The sequence below is a fragment of the Micropterus salmoides genome, unplaced genomic scaffold (genome assembly GCF_014851395.1).
Source record: "Micropterus salmoides isolate LMB-PRFRI ecotype aquatic unplaced genomic scaffold, ASM1485139v1 Ms_hic_scaffold_12, whole genome shotgun sequence".
In the NCBI taxonomy this organism is placed as follows: domain Eukaryota; kingdom Metazoa; phylum Chordata; class Actinopteri; order Centrarchiformes; family Centrarchidae; genus Micropterus; species Micropterus salmoides.
The window spans coordinates 4,302,597-4,323,388 of NW_024040263.1; the positions used below are offsets into that span (position 1 = coordinate 4,302,597).

At 42.7% G+C, this 20,792-nt stretch overlaps 1 protein-coding gene across 2 annotated transcripts in view; it reads left to right on the top strand.

Annotated features, from left to right (window-relative positions):
- LOC119898733 (glutamate receptor ionotropic, NMDA 2A-like) overlaps window positions 1-9,964 on the top strand; it is a 98,166-nt gene extending 88,202 nt beyond the window's left edge. Inside the window, exons 16-20 of one of the 2 annotated variants that reach the window (XM_038712932.1) lie at window positions 230-417; window positions 1,161-1,399; window positions 3,987-4,164; window positions 4,517-5,309; window positions 5,427-9,964. In XM_038712932.1, the coding sequence (XP_038568860.1) occupies window positions 230-417; window positions 1,161-1,399; window positions 3,987-4,164; window positions 4,517-5,309; window positions 5,427-6,429 (2,401 nt within the window). In that variant the 3' untranslated portion in view covers window positions 6,430-9,964. Of the gene's footprint in view, window positions 1-229; window positions 418-1,160; window positions 1,400-3,986; window positions 4,171-4,516; window positions 5,310-5,426 lie in introns of both variants that reach the window. The other variant, XM_038712931.1, reaches the window with a different exon arrangement.
- The last annotated feature ends 10,828 nt before the right edge of the window (window positions 9,965-20,792 follow it).

Sequence of the window (20,792 nt, forward strand, 5' to 3'; positions counted from 1 at the left end):
AAAAGTAATGTGCTACTCATGGATTGTTTTTAATAGCTTTTACAAGGTACAAATATTCAGCACATCAGAAAAATGTAAAGAAATAAACCCTAATACCTAAATATGTTTTTTTATTCTATCATTTCATGTTAATCATGTCACAACCCCTCAAATATATTAAACAAACCCCTTGACAGGCTGGAACCCCCTGGTCTAGATAGTAAATCCAGAACTTGTGGTTCTCTTACAGAAAGCTAGATGCTTTCATTTACGACGCTGCTGTGCTGAACTACATGGCGGGCAGAGATGACGGCTGTAAGCTGGTCACTATCGGCAGCGGTTACATCTTTGCCACAACAGGTTATGGTATCGCCTTGCAGAAAGGATCCTACTGGAAACGCCTGGTTGATCTGGCCATACTAGGCATCATAGGAGATGGTGAGGCACTCACATGCATCCATATTCTTCACCATCTCAGTCACATTGCATTGAAGTTTAAGTTTCTAAGTTGTTGCTGGCGTTTCATATTATTACAGTTGTGCCATTGCTCAGCTTCCCCCCCCCCCAACACTCTCCCTCTCTTCTCCCTCGCTCTGTCAGAAAGCTATCAGGGGCTAGTCTTAACACACCATTTCATCATCATTACTCTGTGTGGGTTTTTGTGTGTGTGTGTGTGTGTCCACCATGTCCTGTTATGTTTACTCCTCCAGATTGTTCTGTATAATAAGCTGTGAGATGGTGCGAATGGAAGAAAGAGAATGAGCCAGACAGAAATCAAACTGCTGAAACCACTAAAGTGCTTCGCTTCACACCCAGCCTTTTTATTCAGGGCAAACACACGCATGCGCATGTGACACACAAACACACTCTGTCTGATAATAATTCCTCCCATCTTTCCTTATCACACCATCACTATCAATTCTTCCCCTCCTCCTACAACCGTTTTTTCAGTCCACCTCCTGTCTCCTTTCCATTACGATCTATTTACCACTTCACCTCTTTCCTCTCCTCCATTCTCTCCATCTTCCCTTATAATGATTCGCCCTTTTCCCCACCACACCTCTCTTATTCCCTCTGCTGCCTCTCTTTTTCTCTTTACCTCCTTTTACTTCTTTTCCTTCATTCCTCAGCCCTACCTGCTGCCATCTTAAACCTTTACTTTTTCTCTACCTTTCTGACAGGTGAGATGGAGGAGCTGGAGGCCCAGTGGCTGACTGGTATCTGCCACAACGAGAAGAACGAGGTGATGTCCAGCCAGCTGGATGTGGACAACATGGCGGGTGTCTTCTACATGCTAGCCACAGCCATGGGCCTCTCCATCCTCACCTTCATCTCTGAACACCTTTTCTACTGGAGGCTGAGATACTGCTTCACTGGTGTTTGCACTGGGAGGCCGGGTCTGCTCTTCACTATCAGCAGGGTGAGGAGAGGGAAATGTATCCGATAACCCTTCTCCATAGCAGGAACCTTTACCAGGAACTAGCAATTTACCTTACCTGCATTTTGACAGCAGAAACATAGTCCAGTTTTGGTTCCTGCGTAGCAGTTTCTGCCCTCGTTGCTTCTGAGTTAGTACTTCCAAATTATTTCTGTTTGCAGTGCTGAAGGCCACTTATTAATTGTAAGAAAGCACTGGTTGCAATATCAATATGAGTATCAGGACTCGGGATGGGAACTTCCTCATAATATTATTGACGTTTAAATTTAAAGGCGACTTGCACACTACCTCAAAACAGAAGAGAAGAAGAGTGAGTGGTCTAAACACATAGAGAATCAACAAGCAAAACAAAACTTAACTGTTTTTGCAAATAGTTTCAATGCGGTTACATACTGAAGCAGAAAAATAACAGGAAAAAACTCACAGCACAATATTGAGATTTTTGAAGACAGCCGTCAAGCCTTTGTGGTGTTTAACAACATCAATTCAGACATCACACAGGAAATTACAAAAACGATTACTCTGTTGCTGTCTTGTTGTGGGCAAAAAAGGCATCTCAAAGCAGTTGTTTTTTTTAGTCCTTTATGTGTCTTAATTTGCCTAATCTTCATGGTTCTTCAGATGCGGTAAAAATACAAACAGGAATGTGCAGATGTGTATGTATGATATATACAGTATCTCACAAAAGTGAGTAATATTTGATTTTATCTTTTCATGTGACAACACTGAAGAAAGTGAGTACACCCCTAAGTGAAAATGTCTAAATTGGGCCCAAAGTGTCAATATTTTGTGTGGCCACCATTATTTTCCCGCACTGCCTTAACCCTCTTGGGCGTGGAGTTCACCAGAGCTTCACAGGTTGCCACTGGAGTCCCCTTCCACTCCTCCATGACAACATCACAGAGCTGGTGGATGTTAGAGACCTTGCACTCCTCCACCTTCCATTTGAAGATGACCCATAGATGCTCACTAGGGTTTAGGTCTGGAGACAAGCTTGGCCAGTCCATCACCTTTACCCTCAGCTTTTTTAGTAAGGCAGCGGTCGTATTGGAGGTGTTGTACGATGTTGGAATACTCATACATCTATTTCCCAAAGACAACCTCTGGATATGCTGCTGACCATGTGCACTCAAGTTCTTTAGTCGACCATGGCGAGGCCTGTTCTGAGTGGAACCTGTCCTGTTGAACCGCTGTTTGGTCTTGGCCACCGTGCTGCAGCTCAGTTTCAGGGTCTTGGCAATCTTCTTATAGCCTAGGAGAGAGGAGAGCAACCATTCTTTTTTTCAGATCCTCAGAGAGTTCTTTACCATGAGGTGCCATGTTGATCTTCCAGTGATCAGTATGAGGGAGTGTGAGAGTGATAACACCAAATTTAACACACCTTCTCCGCATTCACACCTGAGACCTTGTAACACTGTGTCACATGACACCGGGGAGGGAAAATTGCTAATTGGCTAATTTGGACATTTTAATTTAGGGGTGTACTTACTTTTGTTGCCAGCAGTTTAGACATTAATGGCTGTGTGATGTGTTATTTTGAGGGGACAGCAAATTTACACTGTTCTACAAGCTGTCCACTCACTACTTTAGATTATAGCAAAGTGTCATTTCTTCAGTGTTGTCACGTGAAAAGATATAATCAAATATTGATCAAAAATGTGAGGGGTGTACTCACTTTTGTGAGATACTGTATGTCGGAAACACGCAATACTTACTGTTAAGATGTAAAAGGATTCTGGGTATGTATGTGTGCCCATCTGAAGTAGAAATGAATTTACTGCTGCGCATATGGACGGCAGGATAGAGGAGTCAAACAGCTAAGAGGATGATGTGGATACAAACTCATATAGATACACACAAAGCTCTCTCTGTATCTCTCACCCACACACACATACACAAGTCTGGTCTAACTAAGTTAAAAATGGTAACACATGTAGGTGCAGTGGAGTGAGGGACAGACTTGACCACACACACACACACACACACACACCTAAATATACACACATAAAACTGAAATGAGCACACCCAGACAGTCCAATCATTCATTATTCATATGTCATGTCTCTGTGTTAGGCAGGGCTTTTATTCCAGACGAACAGCATTTCACACATTAAGTGTTTTACAAAAAGAGTGCAATATGTGTCTGTGTGAGTGTGTGTGTGTTTGTCTGTCTCTCGGTGTGCACATGCCGTTAGAGCAGCGATACTGGAGGTTAAGTGGCTCTAGGAAGAACATCTCCTTGCACTCAAAGGTCCCCTCCAGTGACATCATTGCCTAAATTTAATTTTCTGGGCGCCTCTGAAAGCAGTTCATCTTAAAAAGTGGCGATTATCTCTTCTAGCCACATTACAAAACAAAATGAGGTTAAGGTTTGCAGAAAACGCACTGGCGGAAAGGATGCAGCAGTCTCTTAATTCACCATGCAAGAAAATTAGTGTTGTGAATGTTTGAACTTTCTTTTTGTGAAGGGAATTAACTCTTCTATTATCTAATGTCTCTCTCCTCTCATTTCCTTCCCTTTTCTCTTTTGTCCTTTCCTTTCCTTTAATTTCCTCTATTCGCCTCTCAGGGTATATGGAGCTGTATCCATGGTGTTCATATAGATATGAAGAAAAAGAATCCTGAGCTGGGCTTCAGTCCACAAGCCAACATGCTGCATCTACTCAAGTCTGCCAAGTCCATGGCTTTGTCTTCTCCCAAACGCAACACTGTCCTCTTGCAGCCTAGCATCCTAGATGTTATGACGGGTAAAGGTACTATAACACTGTTACACACAGTAGACCATAAAGTCTATATTTTGAATAAAATTTATAACAAAATGTATATATTCTACCCTCACAGATAAGGTAAACATGGCACCAGTGATAGGACTGTCCACACATTCAGAGGTTACCATGAATTTTCTATACGGTCTACATAAGCACATTTAAAGGTGACTCCCTTCACCTTGTTGTGGACTCCAGAGTGGCATAAGCTCTTCTCATTATTAGAAACACATTAGATGACACACACAGCGTGCCAGGGCAGTAGATAGTGTATCCATCCAAACTGCCATCTATTGTATCTGCTGTCTGAGGTGCATCTCTCCTTGTCTCCTAGGTAACTCACTCCATAGTCTGCCCCCAAAGGGTCCTGGTCTCTATAGCAACGCCGCTGGTCCACAGGGTTTCCTGTCACTGTCCGGGCGACACAAAAACCTCCTCAACAATGCTGCGCCATTTCCTGTGCAACAAAAAGCTCCCACTCATCAGACCAGCCCCAACAAGCCCCAGCTGTCAATCACCAATGACAATGGCAAGACTCGCCTCGCCGGGCCTGCCTGCTCTGCATCAAAACCTCGAGCCCTGTGGAAGAAAAGTGTGGAGACACTGAAGACCCAACCAAGTGTCACATCTCCAGGCCACGGCCAAAGCCCCACCCCAGCGTCTGGACCTGGACCTCCACCAATGAAGAGCCAGCGCTACCTGCCTGAAGAGCCGCCACACTCTGACATCTCGGAGTGCTCCAGCCGACCGCCATCACACAAAGATTCAGATTCCATGGGGGCAAGGGGTGGATTCAAGCCCATCAATCAGCTGAGGAAAAGGGGTGGGGGAGGAGGAGGGGGAGCTGGGGGCGGAGGATCCAAGATCTACTCTATTGATTCAGACCAGGCCAGTCTCCAGTCCGCTCCCCCCTACCAGCGAGACAGTCAGGGGGGAGGTGATGACCACAGTTATCCTCCAGACCTGTTTCCACCTGACAGCACATACTCTCACACTCACACACTCTCCCACCAGGCAGATGCACCCATTTTGCAGCTGAGTGCCAGCCTGCTACATCACAGTCACAGTGCTGAGGCCGACCTGCACTCCCTGAAGGACAAGAAATACAGCACGTACACACACAGCAGGTATCATGTTCAGCAGAAAATGAACACCATGACCAAGTGCTTTTATAGGTTTTTTTGTGTATAATCGGTCTCTCTCTCTCTCTCTCTCTCTCTCTCTCTCTCTCTCTCTCTCCCCAGCGTGAAGGACAAAGCTGGAGGTTCATTCGAATCTCCAGGCGCAGGTCAGGGGACACAGGGTGCCAGGCCCGGCCACTGTCGCTCCTGCCTGACTAAGCTGAGTGGTTACTCCGGCCTTTACACTGTCCGCTCACCACAGGCTCGCTGTGATGCCTGCGCCCACCTGGGAAACCTGTACGACATCAGCGAAGACCACCTGCACTCACACTACTCCCACACACACACTCACCCACACAGCGGTGACATGTTTACACATTACCTTCCCCAGAGCGAGCTGGGCCTGGTGGGCGAAGGGGACGGGCTAGTCAGCCACTTCGAGCCCTCCCCTTCCTCCCCATCTCCTCTACCCACCTCGTCGCCGGCCCAGCACCTTCAGCTGAGTCGTCAGCACTCCTATGAGAACGTGCTTCCGGACGGCATTCCCGAGCGGCAGTCGCAGCAGCACACCCACCTGCGGGGGCTGAGCCTGCCTGACAGAGATAGGGAGAGGGAGCTGACCCTAGAGGAGGGGGCCTATGCTAATGTTCTCACAATGCGCTCTGATCGTCCGTTCAGCAGCCGCAGCCCCCCATCTCCATCACCCTCCCACCACCACAGTTTGGACACCCCTATGCCTCTCCCCCGGCGCTCAAAGAGTCTCTTCCCCGATCGGCCCTCTCACAACCCTTTCCTCCAGTCAGCCGCTGGCACGACACTACGAGATCCTGCCCCCCAGGCTGTCACGCGCATGCCACAGAGAAGTTCCGCCCACGAGCTCTATAAGCAGCGAATGCCGCTGTCGCTTACCCTCGGTAACCATGGCAGCCATCACAACAACCAGCATGGCGGCCATGTTGATCAACAGGTGTTCTACCCTCAGCAGGAGCCCCCTGTGGTGGCCTACATGGTCCCACCTGCTGCCTCTCAGCCAATGAGCTATGTGACAGCGCCGCGAGCCTCAAGCGCAGGCGGCAACAGGCCCCGGCTCTACCGCCGCATGCCCAGCATCGAGTCTGACGTCTGAGAGTCACACATAACACGCTTACTCTCACTGAAACACATTAACACACACGCATGCAAGGAAGAGGTGTGTGTGACCGGACCAGGCAGCTCTGATTCCAAGCATATATACAGAAACACACACACAGACACACACACAAGTAAAAGATGAGGGTGTCTGCTCTGGACTAAAAGGTTAATGGTGATGCTGAGTAAGTAAATAATTGTTTCTTTATCACACAACCTTTATAGGGCAGGGTAGGGGCCACAGGGACACCTGGAGGCACAATACAAGATGAAGAGTGTGTGTGAGTGTCAGTGTGTGTACTAGCCTGAAGCTGTGGGCAACAAGGCACAAACTGACAATACGTCTGACAAGACGGATCAAAATCCTGGTGGAATAAGAGGGACACTGTACACGGAGTCAAGCACCAACAGTGGGATCGGATGGAGGTACAACAGTGTGTTTGGAAGATGAGCCGACCTGTCCGCCCTCTCACCAGCCTCTTGGAGATGAAGGGGACACACAAAAAAACCCTTTCTATCTGAGATTACACACACATATATTTCACCTCAACATGCCCACCCCCTCTCCAGGACTCTCCTGTTGCACTATGATTTCTACAGTCAACCCGTATGTTGTCTGAGCCTCCAAACTGCACTGCCAGCATGGCTTAAAGAGTAGTAAACTACACTAGAGTAATCCTTGACTTGAATGGAAATGACTTTCTTTGTAATAGACTAGACTGGGAGCAGCTGGTCAGGACACAGATCTGAGAAGTGTATCAGCTCCTGCTCGCAGATGTACAAACACTTGAACACACACACGCACACTGTGTCTGTTTTTAAGGTGAAGTAAAAACTACAGACTGTTTGTTATTGTTGATGTCAGTTGATTGAACATTCCAAAAAGTGGACCAAATATGGCCGCCAGTAAAAGCCTATCAGGACGAGAGTGTGTGTTCGAGTGTTTCTAGGTCTAGAGACATACAGTATAGCATCCTTGCTTCCTCTCTTAGCTAGCCTTCAGGTCATACTGCATGCTTCCTACTGCCCTGTGTTACAGTTAAACTCCTATACAGGGTCATATATGCACACATGCACAGACATACTATATATGCACACACACACACACACACACACACACACACACACACACACACACGCACATACGCAGTAGTCTAGGGTAGTAGTTTAGGGTGGGTGTGTGTGTCGAAGCTGTGAGACAGCTTCTCTTTGTGCACTTTGTAGATTTTATACCCTGCCACCTAACACAGATGTTTGACCAAAAACACTTTTATACTGAAAAATATGAGTATTCTGAATCATTCGCTGGATAGATGTTTTCTTTTCTCTTATTTCTCTTTGACATTGGGTTTTAGGGCACTGTTAAGGGCACAGTTCTGTCAGTTTCCATTGTGAGGTCAGACATTTTACAGTTTTAGATAATGGGTACAGCATCATACAGTATACACAACACCAACTCCTAATCTTTCTCTTCATTCTTTGTAACTTTTATTGTGCTCATCCCTCCTTCTAGCCTTTCCTTTTTCTTTCATCAGCTTTTATTTATTCTCTTAATTAAATCCTTTGTCTTTTTGCTCCTTTCCTGCTTCCTTCTATAGAGTAGATTGAGTATCAGAAGAATAAAATTCAGTCGTGGTGTTTAAAACTCAACATATTGTTGGAAATCACTTAATATCAGTAGTCGTAAGAATTCATTTAATTCAGCACCGGCTCTAATAGGATACAGTACTTTTTTCTAATAACTTTCTATGTTGAACAAAGTAACCCGAGGCCCATTTTAATGTTCCCGTAGTGAATTTAGAGGCTGAGTGCATCACTGTTGCAGATTTACTCATCAAAATAATACTCCCGGACGAGCGCCAGAGTAGCTGGTACTTGTTGGCTCTCTGTTGGTGAGAACACAGTGCTGCGTTTCAGCAGAGAGAGTCCCGTGGCAAAGCAGAGTTTGCAAAGTGACTCGTTACAGAAGCAACGCTCACACACACACACACACACACACACACACACACACACATACTCGACGAGCTGGCAATGTGTGTATGAGTGTTCTAGAGATCCATAATCTACTGAGTAAGGGCATTGATTTTTCAGTACAAGGATTTTGATGGAAAAAGGACTTGATATCCCATTAGCTGAGCGTCTGTCTCTATTCTGTTTCTTTCTTTTCTCTATTCAATCTCTTACACAAACACACACACACATATATCTATATATATCAGCTGCAAGGAATGCAAGACAGTTTGAATAAAAAAACGCACCTTTGAACGATGAACACTGCCCCTCTTTCGGTTTGGTGTGTGAGTTATATGCACAATATCAGGTTGCAATATTATACTTCTGTACAGAGAAATCTTTGTTTTAAATGTTAGAAACTGATTTCATTTGTTTGATTTGAATGGTATTAAGTGTTGAGTTCATTTCAATAACAACGTGGCTTTTAATTCTGCTTCTTTAAAAAAAAAAAAAAGACTGGCATGTTTTAGATTATTGTGTGATTTTTTTTTTCCTCTGGTGTGTTGTTGGTTGGGACCTCACTGTACAGTCCTCACTGCTAAGTTAAGAGACTAGTTAACTATCCCGGTCAGCTAACCAGTTAACTAGCAAAACGTAGCTGGGTCTCTCATCTGAATCACACTCAATGAATAATGATAGTCCAGCCTGTGTGGTTAATACGAACCCCCTCCAACCCACATAGTTCTCTTCCACTACGAGTCTGCTGTTTCACCTCTGAGTGTGAGCGAGTGTGTGTGCATGTGTGTGTGTGCGCATGTGTTTTACACCGTGCAGGCATTTATATAAGACAGGATGATACGTGTATTGAGAGGTTGTTTGTGGTGTGTTTGTGTGTGAGTGTGTATACTTTTCTGTACTCTCTTCCCTTCGTCCCACACATAACATTTGACCTGGCTCTTACTCATGTAACACAAATATAGTTACACACACACACACACATACAAACACATACAAACACACACGTTGCGTCTGTACTGTTGTGGTTAAGAGAGTATGTAGAAGTAAAAAGAGTTTTGTAAAGAGAGTTTTGTTATGTCCACCATTACAAAAATTTTTACACCAACCTTTTGTTTGATTTTTTTTTTAAATTGCATGATGTGCTTGTGTTTCTGGTGGTACCTATTTTGCTGCAACACCTGAGTTCTCCCTGAGTTGACCTACTGGGCTACATGTACCAAGGTTCCCCTCCGCCATGGTTAGTGCGCCACATCTGGCTAGAGCCCTGGATGCTTAAACACTCCCAACTGTGATGTCACCAACATGACACCCCAATTGGCTCCAGCACAACGCCGAGGAGCACGTGGAAAATGTTCCCAGGCTCAACACAGTTCTTAGTTTGTCCCAGGTGTACACATGTTACGTACAGTACTGGGTGGAAGGAGTGCATTGGTGTGTAGTCCTCTGGGTCTCCCTGCTGTGTATCTCACTTGTGTATAAGTTCAGGGGTTTCTAAGCTACTAGTTGTGTTGTACATACTACCTTGTCACTCAGTACCTCTGTACAATCTGTAAATAAGTAAAGGTTACATTTTTCTACTTGTCTGGGTCTTGTCGATTAATCTATCTATCTATCTATCTATCTATCTATCTATCTATATATATATATATATATATATATATATATATATATATATATATATATATATATATATACACTCATGTCTCTCTATCTATCTGTCTGTCTATCTGTATATATATCTATCTCTGCAGTTTGCTGTCTACTAAGAGAAAAGGGCTTTTTGGGATTCTGCTGTAAAAGGGCTCTCTGCCCCGCTCTCTGTAGGCTTTCATAATGCACCCTTAGCATGAGTGTGTGAGTGTGTGCATATGTGTATGTATGTGTGTGTGTTTAGATCAGTGTTCTGGTAAAAAGCTTTATTTTTATATTTTTGTCTCCCTCAGGAGACGGACGCTCTAATCTGGGCTGAAGTGGGACAGGACAGAAGAGGGGAGCAGAGAGGAGCACAGAGACAAACGCGCCCTCTCATACACACACACACACACTTATGCAGGCTGCAAATCAGCACACACACACGTATGCTGAGGCTGGAGGATCTGTCACAAGCCATAGACCAGCTGCAGCCAGAGTTAAAGGAGGGAGGAGGAGAACAAAGAAGCGAGGAGTCCTGCTGCCGACTTTCTTTGAAATGGCTCATATGGGAAACATCACAAAACACACGCGCCACAGTGTCTACACAGGCCTATGTGCCTGTTTGTTCATACAGGGGTGTGTGATAACGTGCATATGTATGTGTGCGCGTCCGTATGTCGCTTCCTCTGAGACAGGGTGTGAGGACCACGGCGACCCAATTCTTCCCGACATGATCCATATGCTCCTATCTAATGGATAGAGTAACAACACACAGCCCCTGCCTCTTATTTAATTAATAGAATTGAGCTGACCCACATGTCAGGCTGTAATGCAATTAACACACAGGAGCAGAATACATGTTCCTTGTACCCCTGCAGTAACATACAAGCCTTAGCAAACTCATACATACATGTACATATTCATGTAGATACACAGACGTGATCACAAAGCTATACACACATCAGATGAGGCGTTCTACCACATATAGCCACACTGTAGGGGTGTGAGATTGAGCAGATAAATTAAGATAATTAATTTCCTGAATTAGGGAACATCTCCATCTGAGCAACCCCGCGGCTGGAGAGCAGTCCAGAGGAAAACAAGACACACAAGTGAGAGAGAGAGAAAGAAGAGAGACAGAGCAAAGGATGATGGAGGACGATGAGGGTGATAGTGCTGATTTTGACAGGCCCGCTGTAGGCTGTTGGTTCTTCCCATGACTTCAAACATCCTCATTAACCAGCAGTCAGCCTACACACTTAACACTTGTGTGTGTTTGCATGTACACTTGTGTTGTTAAACTGTTGTGATTGTATGTGTGAGAGAGATAGATAGATAGAAGAAGAGGGTGAGAGAGAGAGAGCGAGCAGCGTGTCAGCCTACACGCTAAACAAACCCATGAAAATTCATAAGGACCTGGCGACGCCTACTCACAAATACTAAAAATACTGGAGTGAGTTGAGCCTAGTCAGAGGGGAGGAAAGGGGTGGAAGAAGAGTGAGAGAGAGGAGATGAATAGAGAGAAATGAGAGAGCAGCAGCAGCAGAGGAGGAGGAGGGAGAGAAGACGAGGATAGGTGTAACATGAACCAGGGGAGAGTAGAGCAGAAAGAGAGGAGAAATAATAGTTACATCAACTGAATCCAACTTGGAACATCTATTCTCAGCCTCCAGCGGTCAGCACTCACTTTGTGTAAAAGAGTGTGTGTGTGTGTGTGTGTGTGTGTGTGTGTGTGTGTGTGTGTGTTTCAGCATGAAAATGTTTTCCCATTTTCCCTGGATAACGTGAGCTTGAGAAGAGAGGGAAAAAAATATTTTTTTATTAACATGTTGACACAAGCCTCTGTGTGTGTGTGTGTGTGCGCGCGCATGTGTGTGTGTGTGTTTGTCCAAAATCCATGTTCACACTGATTTGATGGGGATTGACAGCATTTTACAGTCAAAGTTTTTCATCCAGCAGGAGAAGAAGGGTGGGAGGGACGGGCAGTTTTGATTTTGATTTTGCTTTCAGGAGTGATATATAGTCAAAGAAGATGTTTTGTTCTGGGCGTCTGAATCAGGGCGAAGCGGCTCCTTTCACAGCTCTAATGGTGGACTGCAGGTTTTGGTAAATGTTGACAGATGATGTTTGACTGACAGCATTGCCACACCACAGTTTATCAAGCCCAGCTGTTTATCTATCTATCTATCTATCTATCTAGTAGGCATACTTAAAAGAGTCATCCACCAATTTAGAATTACACTCCGATAACATTGTTGGACACACAATGGATGATTTACAGCACAACACTCCAACACAAACTCCACGTAAGGATAAAAAAACATCAAAAAGTTTTATGTGCTGAAGCCCATCAGGCCAAACAAGAATCAGATCAACGTGGGCGAAAACACAAGTCGAAACTAACCCTGATTTGACTTTTATCCTACTGGACAGGTAAGCTAACATTACTGCAAATCATGTGAAACATTGTGATTTTGTATTTTAGTTGGCTAAAATTAGATCATGTTAGCCACATTACCTTAACAGCTGATCCATATTGCTATCCTATGTACAGATACTATGTCAAAGTGATGATTTTAGCCTGCAAGAAATGATGTAACATTTTTTAGATATGCTGAAATAAACAATGGTAAACTGTAATGATATATCAAGATAAACTACACTGATGACATGAAATGATGACTACAAAAGACTCTTCTTCCAAGATAATTCCAAAAAGTAGGTTCTTTATAACATTATTTTTATTTTATTTTTATGTGCTTTATCTCCTGACTAACGTTCCTCATCCCACTACTATCACTTGTTTAAAATTTACGTTAGATTGGGATTATCGTGTCTCAACACATTTCCAGACTATGGTCTAACTGTTATACTAAAGTGTGGTAACAATCTCGTTTATAATGTTCATGCTGTGTCTCAATTCGCGCACTTCCATACCTACACTTACTATTTTGAGGGCAGCATGCGTTCACACTGAGAAGTACAGCAAAATGCAGTGCATTGAGAGAGATGGTGCACTCATAACAGCTAAAAAGTTCAAGTATATCCAGCTGCAGCCCGTAGACCTGATGGAAGTTGAACTTCCAAATATGGGTTGTCCCAGAAGACACCGCGCACCGCGCACAAAACGTGATGACGGCTCACGTACAGCATAGATCCTAACGCAAACCTTTTTATTCTTTAGAGGCCAACATCAGAACTTTAAATAAACTTCTGAGAAGTTTTGAGGGGAGAAATCAACTGTGTAGATTTGGAATATCAGCAGTTTTACGAAAATTGAATTGAAAATGTGTTCAAATGTTTTCGGAGTTGAGAAGCTCCGCAAGTGCCGACCATGGGTGTAATTATATAGCTGCAGTAACGTTGCTGAAGGGTTAACCGGTCGACATGCATACAATCAATAACTTTAGGCACACACCCCTGTGATGGTTAGGGTAAGAGTAATATGCTTTGGGGGCCTGTCAGGAATAGTTAGCTAGCTAGCTTGCCGGAGGCCAGTCAGCTCCCCCAGGCCCAGTCACACAGACCACTGCAGCAAACACAGCAGATGTGTCCAGCAACAGCTGAACGATAGTGTTAATATTCATACCGCTGTTATTCTATCATTAAATTCTCAGTAATGTTGTAAAGTTTTAACCTGAATCGAGATACATCTGGCTCGTGATGTAGAGAATATTCTTGGTCTGTGAAACTTACAGTTTTTCTCAGTCGCTTTGGTGCATTTCTCAAATCATCCTTAACATTTGCAAAACAGTAAGTGTATTTCTCAAAACAGGTAGTACAAACGGCACAACACAGTGGATTACCTGCAAAAGCCCATAACTTTCTCAAAATCCTTAGTCTATCTCTCAAAAGCAAATCTTTATGTCACTGAACATGTCAGTGCCATCAGAACGACAAGTCCTTGTGTCAAAATGTTTAGCCATAATCTCTTTTTATATTTTTCATAATCCTCTTCAACAAAGTTCTTATGAAAAGACTGTTTCACATGCTCACGTTACTCTAAAGCACCTGCTGGACTGTGTGCGTTCTTGGTCCACATCCATCAACCTATGGACTTGTCATTTCCCCATCGTTCCCAGGCAGAGGAAAGACCTTCTCATTCAGGGGAATCCATGTAACGTTACACATTTCCTGACGGCTTTCGGAACCTTTGAAATAGCCGTCGGGAAATGTGTGATTGGATTCCCCTCGGTCTCTTCATAACAATTTTGCTGAAGAGGATAATATACACATAAGAAGAAAAAGAAAGTCAACAAGAACAGGAATCAAACTAATCAAACTGAGCCCTGTGCTCTACCAACTGAAATAACCAGTGATAGAATAATTTCAAAGCAATTACTCTAAAGAAACGCACCTGCCAGCGCCTGTATTCAGCTATGGTTTGTTATCTCGCGATCACGTGAAAATGAATTATCCCGTTCTTAGGGGAAAACAACATTCACTTTTATATATATATATATATATATATGTATACATATATATTACTGCTCACTGTGTATTGTTACTGTTTACTGGTATTGAGTATTGGTATGGAGTGTTGCTATTGTGATGTTGTTGTGGTCTATTCTTACTTTGTTTATGGTCCTTAAGAAACAACATTTCGTTTAGCTATATACTTGTAGGCAAAGGAAATTAATAAAGTATTTTAACTTTGATTTTTGATAACGTGTTCAACCATTTTGCATGTACTGACTAATGCAATGAACTTATGCCTAGATGTTTTGGGGGGTAAGATTATTCAGCAGAGACTGGTATAATTCATTGTGATTAGCATGACATAAGCAATTGATAATGTAGGAAACAGCAGACAATTGTACATAATCATTTGCATCAGTGTGTCAAAGCATTTGCAATTTGTTCAAAACAATGAGAAAGTATTTTTATGATGTGCACAAGTGACATGATGATGTGGAGGTTGAACAATTAGTTTTGAGAATTTCAATTCTGATCTGAGAAATGTATCAAAGCGACTGAGAAAAACTGTAAAATCACTTTTGAACAAATAATATACAACAACAGTGGTATGAACTGAAACATTGCTTTATTATTATCAGTAGGCTATTATAAATAAATATTTGCAGGATTTATAGTAACATACAATAATAATAATACATAATAATATAGTATAGTAAATAATAACGCATAATGTTCACTGATTACTTCGTTGACACTTATCTTACTACCCTACCCTCTCAATAGTTGCAGCGGTAATCTGACGTTAACTGCTGCACTCACTGTTATAATATTTGTATTAAATAAACAATAGTTGTATTAAGATTCAGCATTGATGTTGTGGAAAAGTGTGTTTTTTCAATAACGAAACTGATACCATTTGTCATCTATTCTGTCGTTTAATGTAGGCTATTTTGTTTCCGCTGAAGATTTTTGTCTGACATGAATACAATTCAATAAAAACAACAGTTGAATTGTCTATCAGATAAGAGCATTTTTTTTTTAAACACAATATAACCTTTGGGCTACATTGTTAACCTGTGAATGATGATATGAAATGTCAGTGTAGTTTCGGGAATTTAAAAACCGGCGAAGTCACACGGAACTCACATTTGAAAGAAAGGTTCCCCATCGTGCAGCAAAGGGTGTAACACAGCTTCAACAAGCTGGCATCAGTGCTCAATGTGGCAGACCCTGCGCATGAATGCGCAAACGGAGTGGAAGTAGGTAGGGAGAGGGAGCAGCAAGCAGTTTCGGAAAGGCCCTACGTCTTTTACAAGTTTCATACACTATTTCATCACTAAATCCACTTCTGATGCAAGAAATCAACTGTGTAAGTGTCGAATATTGACAGTTTTACGAAAAGTGATGGCGGATCAAAAATGTGCTTGAACGTTTTCTGAATTGAGAAGCTCGGCAAGTGGCAGCGGGGGAAACTCGTGCCAACCCGTGGGAGGAGCAAGCTAGGCCGGCCAGCTATTCCGCTCACAGAGCCCTCTGGTCCCGCAGTCACACAGACCTCTGCAGCCAACCCAGCAGCTTATGCCAGCAACATCAGAGGAAACCACAGCTGTAAGAATGTTGGTACCGCTGTTATTCTGACATTACATTTTGAGTAATTTCTTTAATAAATAAATAAACAACTGAAATAGTATGAAAAGGGGACTATTGTTACTTTATTTTTCTTATTAATATATTAGACATTACATTGTTAGTGTACAGTTGTAGTTGCAATACTTGCTTTCTATTGCTTTTATTTTATATAATTCTTATTTATGCACCAGTATACCAAAGCAAATTACAATAAACCAGATTCTGAGCATTTTATTTTGGATGGTAAAGCCAGGCTGTTATTTTGGAGATCTGCAGGCGGCCTCTGTGCTGGGGGGATTGCACAATCTTGCGATAGACATTTCCGGTTAGTGCACAACAGCAGTGTTTGATTTGAGACAACACTACCCTATCAAAATTAACACACTAAGCAATGAAGTACATAGTGTACACAGTGTTAGTATACTCAAGAAAGTACCCGAATTAAGACACAGCTTCAGTCTCACTCGCTAACCTTTTTCATTATCATCCAATATACACTGAACAAAATTATAAACACAAAACTTTTGTTTATAACTTTGTTCAGTGTATTGAGCTTTACTGACATTGATGAGCCGCTCCAGTTAAAATTACACAAATAGTTTTCGAAAAGACACCAGGCTAGCTAACGTTGACGTACCATGTCGGCTAAATCCAGTCAATGTAACATTATCAGCTAATTTCACTAGCAAGCACCACACAATCAACAGGTACAATTAAGTGATTTATTGATGATCGAAACAGAAAGACGTACGAGGCTTGTAGTTGCTGAAATCCGCCGTAGCACCAGGGCACGACGGACCCCCAAAAGCTTCTGGTTATGTGAGAGCATTGGCTGATCTGAGGTTTTTGAGATCTGAATGAGTGTGATGATGGTACATTTGGGAGGATCAGTGGCGCATGATCTGTATCGGATGCTCGGGAATGACGTCGGAGGCTGAAAGGGTAGCTCTGATACTGAAGGAGTGACCGGGGTAATGGATGGCACAAAAGCATGACGAGAGAGTGCTTGGCGGGAGTGGCAGTGGCACCGGGAATCGAAAGGCCACTGGAACCGACTCGGAGACAATCTGACGTGTTGTACTGTGGGATCCCAGAGTTGCAGAGGTTCACGAGGGTCTTGCAAGTGTTCAGGGTTATTGGACTTCGGAGAAAAGACGGGTGTAAGCAGGCCCAATTATATGGTTTCTTTAGTAGAAAGCGGTGTTGTTTGGGGAATGAGTCTGAATTGCAAGTATGAAGCTGAATGTCGAGACAAGGGGAGATGCAGGGAGGTGAAACCCGAGCAGGTGTGAACATAGCTTCTAAGGACTGAGTGATGCAATTACGTTGTACTAGTTGTGACAAGGCGGGAGCTCTTCAAGCTGGCCTCTAGCATGAGAGAGAGCTATGCTGTTAATGTTAATGTTTTGGCGACCATTCCGCTGCAAACCGTCTATCTTTATAGAACCCTCAAACCTTGGACTGGGAGCGAGCAGCGGTAGGTTTTGGCATCCCGGTGCCGGAATCCCCTTCCAATTGTAACAACTGTTCCCTTAAAACGAATTTAGTTTAAAACTTCTGTTCGCCTGACCAGTGGCACAGTCGGGTTGGCAAAAGCCCCTTTTAGTTCGAAACAACTGTCGACTCAAAATGATTTTAGCTTGAAACGACTGTCAAAGGTCTGTTTGCTTGAACAACTTAGTTGAAGAGACTGCTTGCTTGAGACAATTTTAAGCTCAAAACGGCTTTAGCTCGAAATGACTTAGCTTGAACGCTTAGTTCAAAACACTTGTTAGCTTGAAAGACTGTTCGCTCGAATGATTTTGGATTGAATGAAATTACTGTTGGCTCGTTAAATTTTAACGATTTAATTCTGTCTTTAAGCTGTGCCTTGAGACTCCTCAGATACTGGAGTGTACCCCCTTTAATTCCGTGCTAAACGGCTCCTTTCAGAGCTCTGATGGTGGACTTTCTGCTGGCTTTAGTAAATGCTGACAGATGATGCTTGATTGACACCACAGTCTCTGTCAGTCAGCTCAGTTTGAGCAACAAAGGCAACATGGCCTCCATGGTAGAAAGCTATACATCTCAAATAAGCACACAGTGGAGCGATGTCATGTGTGACTGATGACAACTAGTCCCTGCTTCACCTCCTCTTTTTCTCTCCCTCACACACACACATAAATAGCTCTGCCAGGCTATGTTATGCTAATTGCTATATGCTAATCAGGGTACTTCCAGGTGCAGAAATAGACGCGGAACATTTAGAGTAAATTTAGCTCTAATAACCTGGCTAATCACATCATTAATGTTGCATCCAGTAAGACGCACACATACATAGTGTGTAGCATTGTTGTTATTCTAATAGAGGGTTTCCACCTGACTGCTGCTTGCTGAAGGATGCTGGGAGGCAGGAACAAGGAGTTGGACAAACTCTGCTCTGTGTGCATCTCCAGCTACCCTCTCTATGTGCGAAAGTGTGTAAAATGTGAGAGCCGCAGCTCTCAGACTTCACGCCGTTTTGTTGTGTTTGTTTTATTTTGTCTCTTCTATAAATGATGAAGCTCCAGGCGGGAGAGAGAGAGGCACTCAGCCCTCCCCGGGGGAAAAGTGCTCGCCGCTGGGCATCGTCCCCTCAGTATCACCCACCTCCCCCAACCATAACGCCCCATGACTGACAAATGAGGACAGCTTGTGCATGTGTGTGACTGAAATGAACAATTACATATGAGACCATGTTCCAGTGTTCAGAGGCTTCATTATATTTTGGTGTATTTTTTATTGAAAGTATTGAGTTTGGCATCCACAAAAGGTAATATATTAGCAATTACTCACTGTAAACCATGGCATTAATTTTAAATCTTTTCTATTGCTTTACTTATTACTTCCTGGAAACAGTGATTTGTCAGAGCTCTGCCTACAAATTAACAGCAGTTTCTTCTCCTCAAAGACTCTTGTTTACAGCATTACTGGCCTTGTGAGGGATCAGTGTGACCATCACCGATAATGTTTAGTGTTCTTGTCATCTGCTTGCAGAGTTTTTTTTAAAAAGTGAGAATAATTTGCAGCCCAGAGAAGGTAAATCTTTCTGTCACTTTTCATCTAAGTTTGCTGGAGGAGAGAGGATGAGGGCAAACACTTTAGTGTAGTTGAGTTTATTTGACATTAAGTCACAGACAATAAAGCAGGAGACATATTTTCGTTGTGGTCCTTGTAAGATGCCAGAATCCAGGCGACTAGGCGATGTCATACTACCAACAAACCAAGACAATAAATACTTATATCATCATCAATACAATAACTCAGTCAAACATAAGAAATCAATAATAATACAAATGAATAAAACTAATAAAAATGCACATTATAACTTGGATTATAAGCTTGCACTTCAAAGCTTCCCATATGTATAATTTGAAAAACATGGTAGTTATATATCTATTAAAGGAGTTATTTGTAGTTTTTGGAATCACTTATTAATAGATCAAATTTTCACTGCCATATTGTATATGGGCTCTAACCTCACTTGCATGAAGCACAAGCCTATTTTCTCTGTTGCTTACATCAGCCACTATTCTGCTTCTTATATGCTAACAACATGCAATCCACTAACACCACAAAACAACCAGCACAACACAGACTCCAACACAAACTCCAACATTACCTCCACGTAACAAAACAAATGTGCTGAAGCCTATCAGACCAAAAGAGACTGAGATGATATCGGTGAAAACTCAGACAACATCAGAAAGTCTGTGTTACGGAGAGCAGTTGCTAACGTTATCCGGTGCAAAGTTGGATCGCTTTCCACATTACTTCACTAACTAACGCGACCCATATTACTATCCTGTGTACCACCTGAATTATGTCAAAGTGTTGACTTAGCCTGCAAGAAAGGATGTAATGGTAAAAATGTTGTTTTTATCAACTTAGAAATATAGCTAAAATTCGATCTATGTTAACTTTTAAGGACACCGAGACCATTTTACACGCCTTCATCTCATCACGCCTGGATTATTGCAACAGCCTTTTCACCTGTTTAACCCAAAAATCTATTGATCGACTCCAGACTGTCCAGAACTCAGCTGCCAGGCTTTTAACCAGAACAAAGAAATATGACGACATTACTCCTATTTTATCTTCACCACACTGGCTCCCAGTATGTTTTAGAATTGACTTTAAAATTTTACTGATCACTTTTAAAGCTCTTCATGGCCTCTCGCCTTGTTATATTTCTGACCTTTTAGTCCCATACACACCAGCCCGTACCTTGAGATCCTCGGGCAGAGGTCTGTTGTCTGTTCCAGAGTCTCGACTGAAAACTAAAGGGGACAGAGCGTTTGCTGTCAGGGCCCCGAGGCTCTGGAACAGCCTGCCCGAGGAAATCAGGTCGGCTGAGTCAGTGAACTCTTTTAAGTCCCTTCTTAAAACATACTTTTATAGGAGAGCCTTTCCCGATCTTATTTGACTTTATTTTATCCCTTTTATTTTATTGTATTTTAATAATTTTATATTAATCTGTATTTTAGTCTTTTCAATGTTTTCATGCTCTTATCTTGTTTTTTGTATTATTCTTTACACTTGTTAAAGCACTTTGTAACTTGTTTTTGAAAAGTGCTCTACAAATAAGGATTATTATTATTATTATTATTATAAAAAGAAAATGTGGAGTGATATGTTTACTAGCCTATAACGTTAGTGACGCTGGCAGTGCAGATAGCTAACGCTACATTA